We start from the raw sequence: 17595 nt of genomic DNA, 5'->3' as shown, positions 1-17595 counted from the left end.
CGGAGTTGCTTCCTGGGGTGCTGCCTCAGCAGATTTGACCTAGGAGGAGCCTATATATGAGTGTATTAGTGATCTCTTGTGAATGGGCAGGCTTCCCCTGTTTTTAGTAAGACGAGGGTTAGTGCAGAAGCAATGGTTTTGCACCAGACTAGCCCCACTAGAGATGGAGCTTCCGAGACTCCCACCATGAGAGTGTGAAGTGGCCACTCAAGGGCCCTGGGTGTGGTCATGCATGACCCACAAGGTCCAGCCCCTCCACCTCGGACTCAGGCGCTGCTGTGATGGGTGCAGCCCATTGAGACAGCACAGGAGGTGCCCGTGTTTCCCTAGCATGCCATTAGCTGGCCTGTCCCAGAGCTCAGCGGGACAGGGACCTGCCACCTAGGTCAGGTGGGAATGGATGGAGGCCTCAGCACCAGGTGCCACGACATGGTTAGTATTAAGAAGCACATCCTTGGAAGGTAGGGGGTGGGTGGGTGAAGCAGGGCCAGTTTGGACACACAGAAGCTGGAGAAGCTGGAGAATGGTATCACTTGAGATCAGGCCTCAGGGGAGGGGCTGCAGAGGCACTGCCCATTTTTGCTGCCCTGGCCTCCAAGCCCCAGGGGACAGTGGGCCTCCAAGTGGTTCCAGAAGCCAGAGAACAGAGTGCGCAGACACTGCCCAAAGGTGAACCTCTAAGGACACCCGGCTCATGAGGGTAAGTCAGAGGAGGCGGGCCCAGGCAGCCCCTCACCTCACCTGGGTAACTCTGGCAGCCACTGGCAGTGGAGCCCGTGTCCAGCAGCCATTGAACAAGACCAGGTCCCATTTGTGTACCTCCTCGCTGCTCAGGGAATCCGGGGACAGGTTGCAGATCTCCAGCCGAGAGAACTGCCTCAAAAAATCCGAAAAAGACATCCTGGGGGCAGAGGGATGGGGCGGGGGAGGGGCTCTCGGTTATGAGAGCTGGGCTGAGAAGGTGACAGAAGGCATCCCTACTGGGCACAATAAAAGGCCATGGGCTGGTGCTCCACTTTGCTACAACCCACGTGTACAAAGACATAGGAGCCACCGTATTTCCCCATGTATAAGACGCTCCCATGTATAAGATGCACCTTAATTTTGGGGCCTGAAATTTGAAAAAAAAAATAAATGTATTACCGGCCCTGGCCTGTTGGCTCAGTGGTAGAGCGTCGGCCTGGCGTGCAAGGGGTCCCGGGTTCAATTCCCGGCCAGGGCACACAGGAGAAGCACCCATCTGCTTTTCCACCCCTCCCCCTCTCCTTCCTCTCTGTCTCTCTCTTCCCCTCCCGCAGCCAAGGCTCCATTGGAGCAAAGATGGCCCGGGCGCTGGGGATGGCTCCTTGGCCTCTGCCCCAGGCGCTGCTAGAGTGGCTCTGGTCACAATAGAGCGACGCCCCGGAGGGGCAGAGCATTGCCCCCTGGTGGGCAGAGCGTCGCCACCTGGTGGGTGTGCCGGGTGGATCCCGGTCGGGCGCATGTGGGAGTCTGTCTGACTGTCTCTCCCTGTTTCCAGCTTCGAAAAAATACAAAAAATAATAATAATAATAATAAAATTAAAAAAATTAAAAATAAATGTATTACCTAAAGTTATTGAACTCAACTTTTACTCATCATAAAATTCATACAACTCCCCATCACTGTCAGAACTCCCTTCCATTAGCTTGTCCTCATCTGTGTCTGATGACGAGTTACTGTCTTCAACAATGAGTGCAAAAACCAGCATGAAAAAGCCAGAAATCCAAATAAAATAATCTATAATCACTGTATAAGACGCACCCAGTTTTTAGACCCCAAATTTTTCAGAAAAGGGTGAGTCTTATACATGGGGAAATATGGTATTGTCTAACTTTCTCACTGTTGATAGCTTCTCTGCTTACCAGAGAGCCCTTCAAACTGGCTAAACAGCACAGCAAAGAGAAGAAACCGTGAACTAGAAGAGACACCAGGAGGTAATCTGAACAAAGCTCCTACCTCTAGGGTGAGTCTCATCTAAACCTAGAAGAGGTTTCATCCTATTTCATTCTGACCGATGTCCAGCAGAGAGATGTTCACTAAGCCACATCGTAGTCAAGGGGTGTCCTTATTACCTTCCTTAGCCCACCCACAATGGAAGTTATCTCATTTAGATGGTAGGCTACATCCCGGATCAAAGACATAGAAGGACCGCTCTTATTTCATTGTTAAGATACAGAAAGTGAAAAGGACAAGTGGGAGCTAGCCTGTGTTCAGGGCCTGGATCTCATGATTCCCAGGCTTTGGACGTGTTGGCATAGAGGCAGAATCATACCAGGGTACAAGGGGGAGCGGAATGAAAGCCCCCCTGGCCAGGAGCCATGTCAGATTTCTGGAACACCCAGAGATACGCTGCCCCACCGAACAGAGGGGTGAACCCACAGCTACGGGCCAGCTTGCTCACCAAAACTCTCCATCCTCGGTTCTCCTGTCCAGCTCTTCTTTCTGCCTGGGATCTATGTAATTCCACTCCAGTGCACTGGGGGGAAGAGGGGTAAATAAATTTTAAAAAAATTTGTTCCTGAAGGGTTTGTTGCTGCACAACCTGTTTGCTACAGCTGAACTTCCCCCAAAAGGCCAGAAATGGGGGGGGAGGGAATCTTGGGGAAATGGCAGGACAGACCATGTAGGGGGAACACACAGTGTGAGGACAGGACGCAGGCCAGGGACACGGACTCCGTGGTCACTAACAGGGTGACCCCACACATGTGGCAGGAATATCATGCCCTGGCTTTGCCCAAATTACACTCTCCAGGTGAGCTTCACATTTCTAACAAGACTCCCAGGCCCCTGATCACAGAAGTGGGGAAGTCCGAGAGAGGTGTGAGAACTCCCACCCCAGAATGGCATGCCTGCCCGTATCAATTAACAAGCTGTCATTCTGGCTTATCTATAGGTCTGGGGATAAGACATTGTGGGAGGCTCTGACCATCTCTGGGCACATGGCTCTGGTCCACTTCCTGAGCCCGCAAGAATGACAACCAGGTTTTATGGCAATATCCCTGAAGAAATGTCACCCTGTGAAGCCACCTGCTGATGGCCTTTCCGTGACAATACCCACAAACTTTGTTCAAATGCCATCTTCAGCTACCTGACCTTTACAGAGTTAGAGGTTTCTGAAATATGTATGCAATGCCTAAATGATGGAGCAATATCAAGACTCCATTGCTATGAAAAATCTCTTTCCCGAATGCTTTTGGCAAAATGTGAACACCTCCCTTTCCTTCATAAAAGCAGGGGTACACCCAAGCGCAGCCTCTGGGAGTCCCGAGTGGCCAGGCAGGAGAGCTAGGGCCTCTTTAATTCATCGAAACATGAATTGAATCAGATCCAAGTCTCAGAAGGTGCTTGCTATACACAAAGATTTGGGGACAATTTGCAGAATTCTAGATCGGATTTAAGTCTCCCTCTAATCTTAACTAGACATTGGGCTGAACCTAGAGATGTTACTTTAGTGACACAGCGCCCTCCACCCCCAACAGCCAATGCATACATACCCCAGGCCAGCCATCACCTCCCACCCTTGGACCTGTCCCAGCCTGTTCAGGGGGGCCCTTTTGCTTAGTTTGGCTTACTATATTTTTTGCTCCATAAGACTCACTTTTTTTCTCCCAAAAGTGGATGGGAAATTGCCCGTGTGTCTTATAGAGCAAAAAATACGGTATTTTATTAAATATTTTAATATTTGGTTCAGAATATTTTTTTTCTTATTTTCCTCCTTAAAACCCTAGGTGTGTCTTATGGTCAGGTGCATCTTATGGAGCAAAAAATATGATATATTAAACAGCTGTTGGTTTGAGTAGCCAAAGTTCAAGGTCTCAATTTCATTCGGTCATGACACTTTTGGGGCAGTTGGTGGAACTGGAGTCTGGGGTTTTGCTCAATCTTAGGCAATATAGTAAGAAATCTTTAATACAGGAGGTGATCCTGGGCCTTCCAGACACATGTTTCTTCATTGACACCAACCTGAGGGGAAGTATTACAGTTCTGGGCAGTAACAACGTGTGATAAAATATAATCAAGTTCCCTTCAGAAGCCCGAGCTGTATCATGGTTTGAAGGACAGCATGTGGGGTATGCACAGGCATAAGGATGCATTAGGAGGGGGGAATTATTATGACTATTCCCATTTCTGATGGCTCTTCATCAATGACACTGACGAATTCTATTTCCTTTCCCAGTGACTACCTGCCACGCCCCCTCCCTCCCGCCAGCAGTGGTAACTAGAAGGAAACCAGGGGAGGCCTTGGTGTCCAGTCACCATCTCATACTGACTTCTTCTCCCCAGCAGAGAGGCCTGCTCAGGCAGAGCCTCTGGTCATTAAAGACTTTGCTGGACAAGATCAACACCTGCCCCATCAGGAGCTCCCGGAGAGTGCATGCCACCCCATTCATCACTGTCGGCTGCAGCCATCTGCTGCAGGATAGAGTTCCACTTTCTAAGTGTCATTTCCTGTTGGCGCCGAGGGGTTCAGCCTTTGTCAAAGTGACCAGAGTTTGTGAAGTGGGAAGAACCCAATTATAACTGATCGATTTCACCTCTGGATCACCATGGTGTGGCAGGCAGAGAACAGACAGCCCCGCAGCGTGCAGCCAAGTCCAACAGAGTTGCCGAACTTGCAAATGCCAAGCGGGGACCAGGAATCAAAGACTCCGGCCACGTGGGTTTTGTTCCCAGCTTGAAGCCATTTACTACCCTTTTCAGAACAGGCTGTGTAATTGGAGGACAGTGAGCACTACCACGCTCACTACACCATCCTTGTCATTGTGACCGAGTGTTTGCGTGATGCCTTCCCGCCACGGGGCAAGGGCTGGGGGAGAGAGGACAGCACCTACTTGTCACTCCAGGCTCCTGTCCACTCCACCTCGCCCCACGGATTCCTGAGTCTGATCAGCTTCTCTGGATGGCCACGGAAATCCACCTGCGCGCGCACGCACGCACACACACAATGGCACTCGTGGCCCCCGGCTGCCCTGCATTCATGTCTGCACCTCAGGCTGCCATTTTGTTTTTCAAATGTCCCCCAACTGCCACACTTTGATTTGCTTTTAACGTGTGTTCTCAAGCCTTGGCCAGCTGCTCCATTCCTCACAATTCGGTTGAGCAAACTGACAAAATCAAGTTCATGTCTGCTTCAACTTGGGTGTAGAGTTTACAGTTGACTCGGTCCTTAATGCATGAGACATAATGATAATCTCTGCCTTTCCAATAAATACCGATAACACAGCGGTTAGCAGGTATGGAGCACAGACTATGGACTAAGCATGGGGCTAAGCAGTTCAGATACATTATTCCCTCATTTGAACCTCACGACAATCCTGGGAGCTGGGTCTGTTACTACCTTCATTTTACAGCTCAGAAGTGTGAGACTCGGAGAGGTTAAGTCATCTACAGTTACCCAGCTACTAAGAGGGAAACAGAGCACAGGCACTGAGACCCTCTGTCTCCAAAGCCCATACTCATAAATTCACACATACTCCCTCCCTGCTGTGTGACTGCCACGCCTAGAATATGATTGCTGGCCTGAACTGTCACTATGAGCCCCACACAAATTTTGAGTTGTGGGCTCTTCAGTGTCTTACTTACCTTTATTGTCTTTTTCATGCCCTAGCTCAGTGTTTACACCTATTCATACTTGGGAATTGACTTGATTAAAGAACATCTTCATGAAACACAGACACATGTATTGAACATCCATGCCATTTTAACAAATACCAAGAGCTGAGATGCCTCCTCATTTTCCCTTTTGCCTTGGCCATTGGGAAACCCAAAGCAAAGTTCATTTGTGTTACTGCAGTTTTCAACCTAGATTTTAGCCTGAATTGTCTGGTGTCTTTTTCTTTAGTTATAAGGTCTTACTGTGTCTAGGATTCCATTGTAAGCCCCATCAAATCCTTCTGGGGTATAGGCAAAATACAGTAAGTAAAAATAATGAAAAGTACAGCCCACCCGCTCCCCTTGGGTTGGAAAGTGAGGGACACCTGTATTTATTCCCATTACTATACCCCATCCTGACAGTCAAAGCAGGTATCACTGCCTTTTTCCTCTTTGGGAACCTGTGGGTTTCCACTGCTTGACCTCCACAAACACACTTCTTGGCATGAGTGTAGAATCTAATTGACAATTTCTCCAACCTTTCTCTATAGCCTTCTGCCTCTTTCTGGCCACATCTCAGAGGAGAGCCTGCATTTAGTGAGAACTCATCTAGCTGTAGCTCAAACAGGTCACACTCCCCATCACGAGTGGGTACAAATCAGTATGAGGCAGAAATGACTGCACATGTGTGGTGTCAGGGGCTCTGTGAAGCCAGAGAGAGGCCTCAGCCAGGCAGCAAAACTCTTGGTGGTAATCCCCTTTCTCTTTCTCTCCTGGGTGCCCTGGACTTAGGGTCATATCGTGACTTATTACCCTCACGTTCCCCCAGCCCGATAGTACCTCCTCAACTCCGGTGACGGAGTACGCATGACTCTTAACCAGCTTCTGGCTGGTGATGGCTTCTGTTTCGGCTGCACTGGAGACCTGGGTTGAGAAGAAAGTCCACTCAGGGTGGCTGCCCCTGACCTTGTTGGAACTGGTCCTACAAGGCTTTCCAAAGACATGCTACACAACCATGGGGGCCTCAGTGTGGGGATGGGGGTGCAGGTGCGACCATGGACCTCAAGTAGATGGAGCCTCACCATTCGACCCCTCTTTAATCAGGCCTATAGTTCCAGGCAGGGTGCTGTGTGACTGCCACGCCTAGAATATGATTGCTGGCCTTTAAAACGTCACGGGAAACTGGGAAGTCATTTATTCTCCAAGAGTGACCTCATGCTGCCTGAAGACTAATTATCCATGATGACTGCCCCAGACAAATGCTGGTTCTCTACTGTTTTCACTGACCGAGCTTTCCAATCATCCTTCCTGGTTCACAGCCTCCCTCCCCCAATGCCCATGTCACTCTTCCACCAAAACTACACACATCCTGCTGGATTTTCATAGATGCGCCATTCACAGGTCTGAGGGCACCAGGTATGGGCAGGAGAAAGGGAAATAGCAGGTGATAACAGACCACAGGGTTGATGGTCTCCATGCCACCTCGGCACTCCCTACAGCCAAACCCCCCCCCCCCCAGGTAGGGTGTGGCCCCTGGCTTCAGAACCTCTTGCTTTTTCAAAGTCCATCAAGTATTGTCAGTCATCACATTTGTTTTCCAAAATCCCAAAATTACTTTGCAAAAAGTCACAGCAAAGGTAAGGGCTAGGATGCAGGGACCAGGGTTACGCTCCTAGGACAATTCCTGCAGAACCAAAGGGGCTCTACTGCTTAGGAGAAACTGGAGGTCCTACCATGAGACCAGCCCCAGTTCCCGCCCACTTATTAGGTCTTAACTGGCTCCTATATGCTGGGGGCCAATATGTCACTGGACTTTCCCATTACGTCCCAGGCTCTGCTCTGACCCTACACCTTCCTGGGCTCCCCACCCCCCTGCCCACTCCCTCTCCTACCCCATGTGGGGAAGGGAACAGAGAGAAGCTGTCCTGGCTCACATCAATGGAGCATGAGAGCAGAGAGCCCACGCGAAGAGCCTTCCGGATGGTCTGATACAGGTTGGTTGGTGGCTTCTTCAGGTCAAAATACTCAGAGATGCCACCCGTGAAATCCTCAAACCCCTCCATGGTGGACCCTCCAGCAAGAGCCTCATAAGATCCATTGAGCCTGTTGAAAAAGAAAACAGGCACTGTCCACAGACATTAGCAACCTCGTGGGTTGGGGACAGGGACGATGCTAGGACATGGGGTGGTCTGGAAGGTGTAAGAGGAGCCTTTGCAGATGTTGCTGTGCACAGGAAGGTGCTCAGGCCACAGCTTCGGTGGCCAACTCAGTACTTTGCCAGGAACGAATCTCAGATCACCTTCTACCAGGCCCCCACTTCTAGAATAACCTTTCTAGCGCTGACCCTAGCTCCATGGGTTTCTGAAGATTGGGGGCCATGAATAGGGATGGGGATCCTTTCTCAAGGCTGAGAGGCACCCTGTGGGACCTGCTATAGGAATAGGATGGGAAAGGAACTGGAGTTACAGAAAAGGGTGCCAGGAAATGAAACTAGTTAAAGGCTTTGAACCCTGAATGCCAATGAGAAGCAGAATGGCTCTTAAACAAAGGGTCAGTAGACTCTGTTGAGTTTAGTATCTAAGTATTTCTTCTTCCTCTTCCTCTTCCTCTTCCTCTTCCTCTTCTTCTTCTTCTTCTTCTTCTTCTTCTTCTTCTTCTTCTTCTTCTTCTTCTTCTTCTTCTTCTTCTTCTTCTTCCCCTTCTTATTCTTATTCTTATTCTTATTCTTCTTCCTCTCCTTCTCCTTCTCCTCTCCTCCTCTTCCTCCCTCTTCCTCTCTCTTTTCCCCTCCCCTTCCCCATCCTTCTCCCCCCTTCTCCTCCTCTGCTGCTGCTTCTTCTTCTTTTTCTTCTTATTCTCCTTCTCCTTCTTCTTCTCCCTCTTCTTTATCATTCACTTAAAAATCACATGGACCTAAGAAATGCCCTTGGGATTTCAAAGAAGAGAAAACTAAGGAACCAAGTAGGTAAATGGCTTGACCCCATTCACACATTCATGTGGGACAGAGCTGAGCTTTTAAACTCCTAGCTCCAATTTCTGTTTGCCTTGGTTACTGGGTTACTGAGGGATACAGCACAAGGGGGTCCAGGTACTGGGAAAGACTTGGGCATGATAAACTGAGTTTGAAGGGTGAGGGGTCAGGTGAGATCCTCCAGGAAGACTGTGGGATCTCCTAGTGCCTCAGTACCCACTCACTTGGCATAGGCTTTCTCCAAGAGAGCGCTCCAGAACTCGCTGCCTTCTTTGGAGTGCAGGAAGAGCAGTTCCCCGTCCTTGGTGGGCAGCCGGTCATCCACCACCACCTCCACCCACTCGCCATACTGCCAGAACTGCCATGGGAAAGCACAGAGAATAGGTTGATGGGTGGAGCGAGCCTCTTTGGGGTACCCCAGAAGGAGCCTCTGTGGTGATCCATGTGCAAGCCTTGGACCTTTAGTGAGTCCTAAGCTCCTTAAGAGCAGGGTTTGTGTCTTACTCTTTCGTGCATACAGGAGGTGCTGAAGAAGTCAGGAAACATTGAATCCAGGGTCTGAGTTTGTGGGGAAGAAAATTCACCCAGCATCAGGCAGTGGTGACACCATGTGACTCGGACCCACATCTTTTGACAGTCACTCCAAAGTACTTTCCTCAAGTACACAGGGGAGACAGCAGGTGGATGTGTAGGTGATTGGATGGGTGCATTAAGACAGTGGTCCTCAAATTCAGGTGTGCATCAGAGCCACCTGGATGAACTGTTAAATCACAGGCTCGGAGTTCCAACCCCACAGCTCCGATGCAGTAGATCTGGGTGGGACCTGACTGTATGGAAAGTAGGGTCAAGGGCCGTGAACATCACACAATACCTGAAAATGAAAGATCCCTGCATAGTTCATGTGGAAGTCCTGATCCCTGGGCACCACCCGGTAAAGCAACTCTTCATTCAAGGTGAGGGAAGCGATGGCCGCCAGAAGCCAGCAGTCACCTGCACCGGGTCAAGGGGCACACACTGGTCAGGCTAGGCCTTTAGGGCCCCTGATTTCCTTGACCCTCACACCACTCCCTTCTCAGTCAGATGGTGAGGCTCTCTCTTCCTCCCGAGTCTCAAGGTCACAGGCAGCGTCTGCTCCTGCTGCCTCCCTGGAAGCCGTGTCCTCGGATGGAGATTTCTCTGCTCCTCCCTCTTGTGTCCTGAATGCTGACCATTTCACATCTCCAAAGCACTCAACCAGTAGGAAAAAATGGAAAGAAAAAGAAAAGTATTTTTGGCTCCTTATTAGCTACTCAGATAAAACATTTGGTTGAGGGAACATTGAATCCATTTGCCAGCGCAGGATGTGTGGGTGTGAACGTGTGTGTGTTCCTTGCCTGTATGATAGAAGACGACAGAAAGCTGGCTCTCCGTGCTCGTTTATAAGTCTGCCCTTTGTGTTTCAGAGCTCGCCATGACAGCTGCCATGCCTCACTGCCCATCACAGCCTTGAGATATCGATTAGCATCACATCATCATAAATTGAGGCAGAAGAAATAAAAAGTCGAGAGGTTACAAATCTGAGGATTGAATAACGGTCACTTAAAGATCCAAGTAAATGCAGAAGAAAACAGAAAAGTCCTTTCTGTGCAAGGCGGGACCTTCCCGACCTGTGCCACTGAGCAGGGTTTCCTTGGAAGGCGTCATGCCCTTCCCAGGGTTGACATGCAAGGATGCCCCTTTCCTGCCTTCCTGCCCTGGATGCATCTATCACCCTGGAATGGATGTCGACTTTCCTCCCTCCATGTAAGTGCTTGTCCTACACTGACTCTGAGATCTCATCGTCCTTATGTGTGCTTCTCACTGTGTGAGAGTGTTTCCTCTTACTGGCCCAATAGTGGCCTCTTTCTAGTTGCCCTGCTGAGTTCTGCCTCTGGGCTTGGGGTGTGATGAACAAGTTTCTCTCACTCATTCTATCCAAATGCTTCCAAGATCCTAACTGTGTGTCTCAGCTGTCTCTTTTTCCAGATTAAAAAAACAAACAAACCCAAAACCTGAATCATTCAACATATCTTCAGAAGGAAGCCCCTTCCACCTTTTAGAGACCCTCTGAGGACCTCATCTAGCTCCATATTTTTCTTTAACACAATGGCCTAAGTTGTGCACAGAGTCTGGGTTGCGAACCCTCAGGTTGCCTGAGAAATCAGGAAGGAAACTGAGTCCCATAAACCCACCTCTAAGTATCTGTCATCTGCTCAGAACAACTCTATGAGCAGGTCATCTCGGAAAGCCCTCTGCTCTATCTGCCCTTCTATCAGCAAAGAGATTCATGATTTGGTCACAAATTAATTCCTTTCCCCAACCAAGCTCATATTCATTCATTCATTCATTCATTCTCTTTCTCCCCCCTCCTTTCTCTCTCTAAAAATCAATAAATAAAAAACTTAAGAAAAAACTAAAATAAATAAGCAAATGACCCAATGAGTCAACAGACTCATTTTGTTCCTGTGCACACCTCCAACAGCACCTGACACATTTACACCTGAATCTCGCTGCTGGTGGAGCCCAGCCAGGATATACAAGAACCAGAGAGAGTCCACCTCTACCACCATTGGGGGCCTTTGCCTGCAAAGCTCTGGGCGGAGGGAGATAACAAGGGAAGACAATGGCAGACCCAGGTCTCTGGGGAATGAATGGGGCCACTGCTCTGTCACGCTCTCTGAGGCCTGTGGCCTCCCCCCCTCCCCGAGATAAAAGCAGCCACATGGCCCTCATGACTGGGCACAGCCTGCCTCTCATCTGATACAGACATTCTTGCTGCCAGTGCAAGCTGCTTCCAACAGCCCGCCTAGAACACTCCTTATACATTACAATTCAAGGCACACCAACAAAAAGTCTCTCAGCTGCTGATAGCAAATGGAGCGGCCCAGCTGCAGGAGATTTTAATTTTCTCTTCATCTGCCTCAGCCCTGGCTTTCCAGCGCCCACCTGGCTCTCACAGTGAGCACAGAGCTCCCAGGACCTGCAGCGGGCACGCACACTCCTGGATCCCTGCCAGCGACTATATGAGGTGCGAATGGTTTGTTATGACAAATGTACTTTTTCTAAGGAGCACGTCCAAATGAGTGTGTTCCCCTTCAAAGAGTCCTCTTGAGAGCATCAACATTTATTCTGTTGCTTAAAATATTCCAGGAGCTTGTTTTGGGGATCTGCCTTGAAGCCTGTGGCACATGGCTTGGGTTCTTCTCAGTGGAGGACAGAGCTTTGATCTTTGAGCATAGTTTTAATTTTCAAAAGCAGCCAAGAGGCTTTTGGAACCAAGTCGTGTGGTAAATAAGGTGGACAAAAATGCTGGGAAATAATCTTGATAGACAAATCCCTCCCCGCAGTCACCTCCAACATGGACTGGTCACGGGTTGGGGATTTGGCCAATCAGGGAGTGGTCTCCTGGGTCACTGACTTCACAGGAAATTGGGAAATCACCTGAGCTTTGTTCATCCTACTCCTTATTTAGGTTACATGTGTAATGGGTTTAATATGTACTAAAATAATAAAATTACATACATTTTTTTATTCTACTCAAGCAATGATCCCCTAGAACTTGTACCCATTGCATCAGTCGGCTCAGGGCTTCCAGAAAACCAGAGATGCACCCCAACCATAATAATGAAGTCAGTGCTCTGCTCTGTCAGGGAAAGTTTTAAGTCAACCAAGACATAATAATCCTGAGTCAGGCTTTGCCAGAAAAAAAATCTCCACATTCAAAACATTTCCTATCTATATTACAATCAAAGCTTGGAGGTCTGAACCCCTAGTGTTATCAGAGGCCTCAGGTAGCAAGAACTCAGGCTGTCACTTAAGGGAATTTCCCATACACCAAGGGAGAAAGTGGAGTTGCTCTGGGCTATGGAGAGAAGGGAAAGAAAGAGAATATGCCAGACATTGGAACCCCTTCCCCACCTTGAGGGTGAACAATAGCCAGAGCAGAAACAATAGTTTTCAACTCTAAGAGGAAGCCAAAGCAGAGAGGACTCCTCTTATGCTTCCCAGTGGGGACTCGGAGCAGAATAAAAAATGGTGGCATTGAGCACTTAGGCAGAGGGGTGAGGGAAGATGGCAAAGAGTGCCCCCCCAATGTTCCCTTGGCCATCAGATGGTAACCTGGGGTGGGGGGGGTGGGAGGGCAAGGAGAAAAGGCAGGTCTTCCCACTGCAGAGGCTGTGGTCACTGTGGGGGTCAGGAACAGGATGGAGGGTGTGATGTGTCCGTGAACACTGAGGTGGACCTCAGTTAGCTAGAAAAGGGCCCCTGGGCCCTGGCCGGTTGGCTCAGTGGTAGAGCGTCGGCCTGGCGTGCAGAAGTCCCAGGTTCGATTTCCGGCCGGGGCACACAGGAGAAGCGCCCATCTGCTTCTCCACTCCTCCCCCTCTCCTTCCTCTCTGTCTCTCTCTTCCCCTCCCACAGCCGAGGCTCCACTGGAGCAAAGATGGCCCGGGCGCTGGGGATGGCTCCTCAGCCTCTGTTCCAGGTGCTAGAGTGGCTCTGGTCACAACAGAGCGACCCCCCACAGGGGCAGAGCATCGCCCCCTGGTGGGCAGAGCGTCGCCCCCTGGTAGGCGTGCAGGGTGGATCCTGGTCAGGCGCATGCGGGAGTCTATCTTACTGTCTCTCCCCATTTCTGGCTTCAGAAAAATACAGAAAAAAAAAAAGAAAAGAAAAGGGCCCCTGGACCGGCCAAGACCTAGAGGACAGCTCTGCTCACCCAAGGACCCTCCTCCCATATCCCAGAGGCCATATGCCCTTCCTTATATCTCCAAGGCACTATCTTGGGGAGGTCAGAAGGGGGCCTTTAAGAAGCAAGACGCCATCAAATGGAGTGACTGAATGAGGGACATTTACCCAAAAGAGACAAGAGCCTGAAACAGGCAGAGGCAGAAATGCCCTTTATTGGCTAGTTGACTGAGCAGTCATGGGGAATAAAGAATGCTTTGTGGATGGCACTGCTGAATGTAATGTAAAGATCATGACCCAAGAGATGATGTCAGAGTAATGGTTTGGTAGGAAGCGATACCGATAAATCTCCCCCAAAACTCAACAAGATCTTCAACCAGAAACAGAAAGACCTATCCTTGGAGCCTCCAGATGTTTCGTAATACACCTGAAGGTATGGTTGAGTGAAAAATTGGCTAAATATATAATCAAACCCCGAAGGAAATAGGGAGTAAGAAATGCTCCACCTTCCTCACTAACCTAAACAGGGCGGCTTTCACTGGGAACTGAGAATATAGAAACTAAGGCGGGCAAAGGGGGTGAATAGATCCAGGCCACAGCACAAACGGCCAAACCAGGCTGTGGCATGTAGATCCAAGCCAAGGAAAAACTGTTCCTGTGGCAACCTGGGCAATACAAGCTAACACTCGCGCCAAACCCAGACAAAGAAAGACAAGTGGGGCAGCCATTTTCCCCAATCCCCTGGTCAGCGTGCGCAGATAGTGGGCGAGAGATTCCTTCCAAAGCCCCAGGAGTGGGCACCCGTGTTGTCCCACAGAGAGGCAGAGTCAGAGGCCTTTGCGTGGGCCGAAGGCGGAATCTTCGGACCGCCCCAGCGCCCTGGGAAAGCCGCGCATGGGGAGGGAACGAGAACTAATTCCAATGCTGGAACTTATCCTTGTGGGTGGGGGTTTCACTCAGAGGGTGAGGCGGCTGGCCTGATATCCTGGTTGGCGCGCGCAGATAGTGAGCGAGAGATTCCTCCGAGTGCCTCGGCAGTGTGCGCCCATGTTATCCCACAGAGGAGCAGAGTCAGGAGCCTTTGAGTGGGCCAAAAGCGGAATCTCGGGCTGCCCCAGCGCCTTGGAAAAGCCACGCACAGGAACGGAGCGAGAGCCAATTCCAACGCTGGAACTTTTCCGTGTGGGTGGGGGTTTCACTCCGAGTGTGAGACTGCTGGCCTGATATCCTGGTCTGCGCATGCAGATAGTGGGCGAGAGATTCCTCCAAGTGCCTCAGCAGTGCGCACCTGTGTTATCCCACAGAGTGGCAGAGCCAGAGGTCTTTGAGTGGGCGGAAGCCCCGCCTGATTATGCTAGCAGCTCTGACTGACTGAGCCTTACCCAGAGCCCTGTGCTGAGTGGGAATAGAGTGGGGACTTGCCAGCTCTTTGAGCCTCTTACTATCCAGGCAGAGGCAGCAGCAACCCCATAGCTGGATTATCAGGCTACTAATTGAGGAAGGAAAGACTAGGAGAGAGGCTCCAGGAACACGGACTCTCTCACTGGCAGAGCCTATAAATGCTAATGAGCCTCGACTGCCAATGAGACTAAAGCACAATACATGACATCGCCATAGAGACTTATCAACTGCAAACCTCTACCTGAGCATGCCAAAGGGGCAGAACCCGGGGGACAGAGTCACCGACCAGGAAGAGGGAGAGAAAAGAAAAAGCAAGAAGATAACCTCTCAAAATCAAGAATAATACACAGACTTTATAACCTATCCCATTTTATTATATTTGTTCGTTTGTTTCTCTTATCTTCATTCTTGATATTTTTTATTCCTCCTCCAATTTGGTCGTTTAACTCTCTGCCGGTCTTACTCTCTCCTCTCCTTGAACTACACTACCCATAAGTGTTACATCTCCCATTATCTTTTCTTTCCTCTTCCTTTCTCTCTATGAGGGTTGCACTCCAAAACCCTTAACTCTCTCTCTCTCTCTCTCCTCTTTTTTCTTTTTTCTTCTTTTAGTGGTTCCCTCTTTTTTTTCTCTCTCTCTCTCTCTTTCTTTTCTCCCTCCATATTAGTTTCTTCCTTTCTCCTTTACATCTCCTCTCATTCAAACCTCAATAACGAACAATATCTTATCTGGGACTCAAACTTACATTTATGGCATTTTGGGGGTTTTTACTTCACCTTTTCAACACACTAGCAGTGCTCCCATCCCTGGCTCTCCATTTTATCTAGTTCTTGTTCCACTAAATACAATAGTAATTTTTAAATTTGTCCCCCCATTTTCCTGTTTCCCTCTTATTCCTCTCATCATAACTCTTAACCAACACCTAAAAGCAAATAATTTTATTCTTGACCCAAATTTTTTTCTTATTTGCTTTTTGTGGGTCCATACCCCCCCTTTTTTCCCCCTTTATTACTTCTCCCCAATTCAGGCCCTCCATTACAGGCACTGTTTGTTCTATTTAGTACAATATAATTCACAGTTCACCACAAGATTTTCTCAAGAAAGAGGGGAGAGGAGAGGAGAGGAAAAAAGGAGGGGGGAAATAATTTCCTTTTTTTAAATTTTTATTTTATTTTATTTTTCCTTATTTCGTTAATGTTTTTAAAAAAACAACTCTTTTCCATTTTTTATTTTTTAACTTTTTATTCTTTATTAAATCTCATTAATACTATCAACAAAACCACCCTCAGATGCCATTAAGGAAGAGAAAATCGAATATCATGGATACAAAAGAAAGAGAGGTAACACAGCTAGATGAAGAAAAATCTATGGAGAAAAAATTTAATATATTGGAAACCTTGGAGCTAAATGACAGAGAATTTAACATAGAAATCCTAAAAATCCTCCAAGATATACAAGAAAACACAGAAAGGCAATTTAGGGAGCTCAGAAAACAACTCAATGAACACAAAGAATATGTTTCCAAGGAAATTGAAACTATAAAAACAAATCAAACAGAGATGAAAAACTCAATTCACGAGCTGAAAAACGAGGTAACAAGCTTAGCTAATAGAACAGGCCAGATAGAAGAGAGAATTAGTGAAATAGAAGACAAGCAACTTGAGGCACAACAGAGAGAAGAAGAAAGAGACTCAAAATTTTAAAAAAAAATGAGATAGCCCTACAAGAATTATCTGACTCCATCAAAAAGAATAACATAAGAATAATAGGTATATCAGAGGGAGAAGAGAGAGAAAATGGAATGGAGAACATACTCAAACAAATAATAGATGAGAACTTCCCAAGCCTGTGGAAAGAACTAAAGCCTCAAATTCAAGAAGCAAACAGAACTCCGAGTTTTCTTAACCCCAACAAACCTACTCCAAGGCACATCATAATAAAATTGGCACAAACCAACGGCAAAGAAAAAATTCTCAAGGCAGCCAGGGAAAAGAAGAATACAACAAAAAAAAGGAAGGCCCATTAGATTATCATCATATTTCTCAGCAGAAACTCTACAAGCTAGAAGAGAGTGGACCCCAATATTTAAAGTCGTGAAAGAGAGGAACTTTCAGCCACGAATACTATACCCATCAAAGCTATCCTTCAAATATGAAGAAGAAATAAAAACATTCACAGATACAGAAAAGATGAGGGAATTTATCATCAGAAAACCCCCACTCCAGGAATTACTAAAGGGGGTTCTCCAATCAGATACAAAGAACAAAAAAAAACAAAGCCACAAGTAAAAGCTCCAAGAAGAACACAATAAAACCAAATTTAAACTGTGACAACAACAAAAAGAAAGGGGGGGAGAGGATGGAGATTAACAGTAGCAAAGGACGATGGAGTGCAAAAGTACTCACAAAATAGTGCGCTACAATGAACAGGGTAGGAACCCTTTTCATTACTTAAAGGTAACCACCATTGAAAACACCACCACAGAAGCACACGAGATAAAAAAGACAGCAACAGAGGAAAGATGTATGGAATACAACCAAATAAAAACAAAAGATAGAAAAGTGAAAGAGAAGGATCAAACAAGACACAAAAGTAACAGAAAGCAAGATATAAAATGGTAATAGGGAACTCACAAGTGTCAATAATTACACTAAATGTAAATGGATTAAACTCACCAATAAAAAGGCACAGAGTAGCAGAATGGATTAAAAAAGAAAATCCAACTGTATGCTGCCTACAGGAAACTCATCTAAGTAACAAGGATAAAAACAAATTCAAAGTGAAAGGCTGGAAAACAATACTCCAAGAAAATAACATCCAAAAAAAAGCAGGTGTAGCAATACTCATATCTGATAATGCTGACTACAAGACAGCAAAAGTACTCAGAGACAAAAATGGCCAT

General features: G+C 47.8%; 1 protein-coding gene across 1 annotated transcript in view; it reads right to left on the bottom strand.

Moving 5' to 3' along the window:
- The window catches only part of CAPN8 (calpain 8), a 58533-nt gene that overhangs the window by 13217 nt on the left and 27721 nt on the right, over positions 1 to 17595 (bottom strand). The window contains 8 exon segments of the mRNA XM_066252727.1: positions 737 to 777; positions 780 to 901; positions 2423 to 2497; positions 4854 to 4939; positions 6454 to 6537; positions 7548 to 7716; positions 8809 to 8942; positions 9456 to 9574. Of these exon segments, the coding sequence (XP_066108824.1) occupies positions 737 to 777; positions 780 to 901; positions 2423 to 2497; positions 4854 to 4939; positions 6454 to 6537; positions 7548 to 7716; positions 8809 to 8942; positions 9456 to 9574 (830 nt within the window).

This window comes from Saccopteryx bilineata, chromosome 1 (genome assembly GCF_036850765.1).
Source record: "Saccopteryx bilineata isolate mSacBil1 chromosome 1, mSacBil1_pri_phased_curated, whole genome shotgun sequence".
NCBI classification, from domain to species: Eukaryota; Metazoa; Chordata; class Mammalia; order Chiroptera; family Emballonuridae; genus Saccopteryx; species Saccopteryx bilineata.
Note: the sequence above shows the minus strand (reverse complement) of the source record. Positions and strands in the feature narration are given on the sequence as shown.